Here is a 3,324-nt window from a genome sequence, read left to right as displayed (position 1 = left end):
CGATTTGGGGCTGTCCTTGCACTGGGCGATGTAGGCGTGGAGCTGGGAGACGGGAGTTTCGCCCTCACATTGGTGCTGCGGGGCAGGAAAAATGAAAAAATTAAATGAAAAAAAAAGAGAGAAAAGGCCCCAAATTTCGCTGAAAAAAAAAAGACACAAAATTTTGCTGAAAAAAAAAAAAAGAAAATCCCCCAAATCTGGCTGAAAAACAAAAAAAAGCCCCAAAATTTTGCTGAAAAAAAGGCCCAAAATTTGGCTGAAAAAAAATAAAGCCCCAAATTTGGCTGAAAATAAAAAAGAAGCCCCAAAATTTTGCGTTTTTTTCCCGAAATTTCACTGAAAAAAAAAAAAGTCCCAAAATTTGGCTGAAAAAAAAAAAAAGCTCCAAATTTTCGCTGAAGAAGAAAAGCCCCCAAATTTCTCTAAAAAAAAAGCCCCAAAATTTCTACGAAAAAAGCCCCAAAATTTCGTGGGAAAAAAAAAAAAAACCAACCAAAATTTTGCTGTAAAAAAAAAAAAAAACCCCAAAAATTTTGCTGAAAATCAAAGAAAAGCCCCCAAATTTGTCTGCAAAGCCCCGAAATGTGGGTGAAAGGTTGGGATCTTCACCTTGATGGTCTCGTAGGAGCCGGTGATGAGGGCGATGAAGAGGCTGAGCACCATGTAGATGAAGAGGCTGATGAAGGAGTAGAGGTAGAGCTGGCTGAAGAGCCAGACCAGCCGGCTGTTCTGCTGCATCTCCGCAAACGTCACAAACATGTCGTCGCCGTTGATGAGCGAAAAGAGGCATTCGGAGACCATGGAGAGGGAGCGGAACTGCCAGGGGAGGTGACAAAGGGTCGGGAGGTGACAAAGGGTCGGGAGGTGACACCATGTCACCCCTTCTGGTGGCACGCCGGAGCATCCCCCCGCCGCTCTACGTGGCACGGCGACGTTATTCAGAGACCATGGAGAGGGAGTGGAACTGGGTGGGGAGGTGACAAAGGGTCGGGAGGTGACAAAGGGTCGGGAGGTGACACCATGTCACCCCTTCTGGTGGCACGCCGGAGCATCCCGAGAGATCCCCGCCGCCCTACGTGGCACCGTGACGTTATTTCTTAACGTGTCGCGTCTCTTCCCAAATCCAGGTGATTTTTGGGGTGAAATCCCCCCACCCCACCCCGACGATCGCCGCGGGGAAGCACCTTGGCGTGGTAGGGTCCCAAGACGATCCAGCCGCAGAAGCAGTAGCCGAGATAAATGACGGCGACGCAGCAGCAGAAGCGGATGACGTTGGGTAGAGCCACCCGCAGCGTGACAATGAGGATCTGGCGGAGACAAAAAAAAAAAAAAAAAATTAAAAATAAATCACGCGGAATTCATCCCCGCTAAACGGCACCTCGGGACACCCCCTGTCCTGCTCTGCTGGGGACCTTGGGGACATTGAGGACAAGCTGGAGCCCACCCAAGGTCATTCCCAGTCCAGGTCCCCTCCCCGGTGACACTCACGTTGTATTTCTGGAAGAAGGTGAGATAGCGAATGACGCCGACCCACACGAGCAGCGTGGAGGTGCCCAGGAGGATGCTGCAGACGTCGTAGCTGGCGAAGTTCTGCGGGGACAGAAGCGTCACAGCCCTGGAGCACGGCCGACATTGTCCCCAACGTCCCCAAGGCCATCCCCAACATCCCCAGCACCATCCTCGACGTCCCCAACACCATCCCAAATGTTCCCAACGCCATCTGATGTCCCCAAGGCCATCCGCGATGTCCCCAAGGCCATCCATGACGTCCCCAACCCAAGGCCATCCCCAACGTCCCCAACGCCATCCCCAACGCCATCCCTGATGTCCTCAATGACATCCCTGACATCAGCAACGCCATCCCCAATGTCGCCAAGGCCATCCCCGATGTCCCCAACACCATCCCCAACATCCCCAAGGCCATCCATCCCCAATGTTGCCAAGGTCATCCCCAATGTCCCCAGCGCCATCCCCGATGTCCCCAAGACCATCCATGCCGTCCCCAACCCAAAGCCATCCCCAACATCCCCAAGGCCATCCATCCCCAATGTCCCCAACGCCATGCATCCCCAATGTCCCCAAGGCCATCCCCGACGTCCCCAAGGCCATCCCTGACGTCCCCAAGGCCATCGCCAACATCCCCAAGGCCGTCCCCGACGTCCCCAACACCATCCATGACGTGCCCAACCCAAGGCCATCGCCAACGTCCCCAAGGCCATCCCTGATGTCCCCAAGGCCATCCCCAAGATCCCCAAGGCCATCCATGACGTCCTCCCCAAGGCCATCCATGCCGTGCCCAACCCAAGACCATCGCCAACGTCCCCAAGGCCATCCCCGACATCCCCAACGCCGTCCCCAATGCCGTCCCCAATGCCATCCATCCCCAATATCCCCAAGGCCATCCCCAACTTCCCCAAGGCCACCCTTGACGTCCCCAAGGCCACCCCTGACATCCCCACCAACCCTCTCCACCGCCCACAAGCCAGCGGCAAGTGACATCTTGGTGCCACAGCAGCAAGACAGGACCCTGACTGTCCCTTTGGTGCCACCTCCCTGTCCCCAAAGGCCCCCACTTGGGACCAGAACCCCTCAGGAGTGACATCTGTCCCCTAACCCACGTCTGGTGGCATCTAGGACAGTGTCACTGGGGCAGAAAACACGCAGCCAGCGCCCAGGATGGGGGCTGTTCCGTAGCCAAATTTCCTGCCACCTGGAAATGTCCCCTCCCCGGAGCAAGGGGACATCGGTGCCACCACCCCTGGAGCATACCTTGGACTCGATGCCGATCTTCATGATTGTCCCCAGGACGGTGAGGACATCGCTGATGACCAGGAGGATGTACCAGCCGTTGAGGAATTCCATCCGATCCGACAGACACACGCTCTGGTTGTACCGGCGCTGGAAAAACCGGCTGAATTCCTGCGGGGGGGAGGAAAAAAAAAAATGGGAACGTCAAAAAAATGGGAATTTGGGGATTTTTTATTTTTTCCCCATTTCGCAGCGCCCGGAGTTGTCACCCAGTGTCCCCCCAGGGTGGGGAAGAGGTTCCTCTGAAAGCCGGCGGTGCCGGAACGGTGTCGCGGTGGCCGGTCTTTGTCCCCACCAGTGACAGCGGGGAGGGTGGTGACGGTTAAGTGTCCCCTTGTCCCCAGGGCCACCCCATTGCCTCCCTCCCCTGTGTCCCAGGCCGCCCCTCAAGTGTCCCCATGTCCCAGGGACCCCCCCCACTGCCTCCATCCCCAGTGTCCCCATGTCCCAGGGTGGCCCACCAAGTGTCCCCATGTCCCAGGCCCCCCCTAAGTGTCCCCATGTCCCAGGTCATCC

General features: G+C 56.1%; 1 protein-coding gene across 1 annotated transcript; it reads right to left on the bottom strand.

Annotated features, from left to right (window-relative positions):
• Positions 1-6: 6 nt before the first annotated feature.
• LOC104460239 (mucolipin-1-like) lies at positions 7-2,919 on the bottom strand (the record flags this gene model as incomplete). The annotated part of the gene is made up of 5 exons (XM_010079051.1): positions 7-75; positions 610-816; positions 1,185-1,307; positions 1,489-1,590; positions 2,770-2,919. Coding segments are annotated over 5 exons (651 nt in total), but the record flags the coding sequence as incomplete, so codon positions are not given.
• Between the last annotated feature and the right edge of the window lie 405 nt (positions 2,920-3,324).

Source organism: Pterocles gutturalis, unplaced genomic scaffold (genome assembly GCF_000699245.1).
Source record: "Pterocles gutturalis isolate BGI_N339 unplaced genomic scaffold, ASM69924v1 scaffold31273, whole genome shotgun sequence".
NCBI lineage: Eukaryota > Metazoa > Chordata > Aves > Pterocliformes > Pteroclidae > Pterocles > Pterocles gutturalis.
The sequence above is the reverse complement of the archived record's forward strand: the minus strand, read 5'-3'. Positions and strand labels throughout refer to the sequence as shown.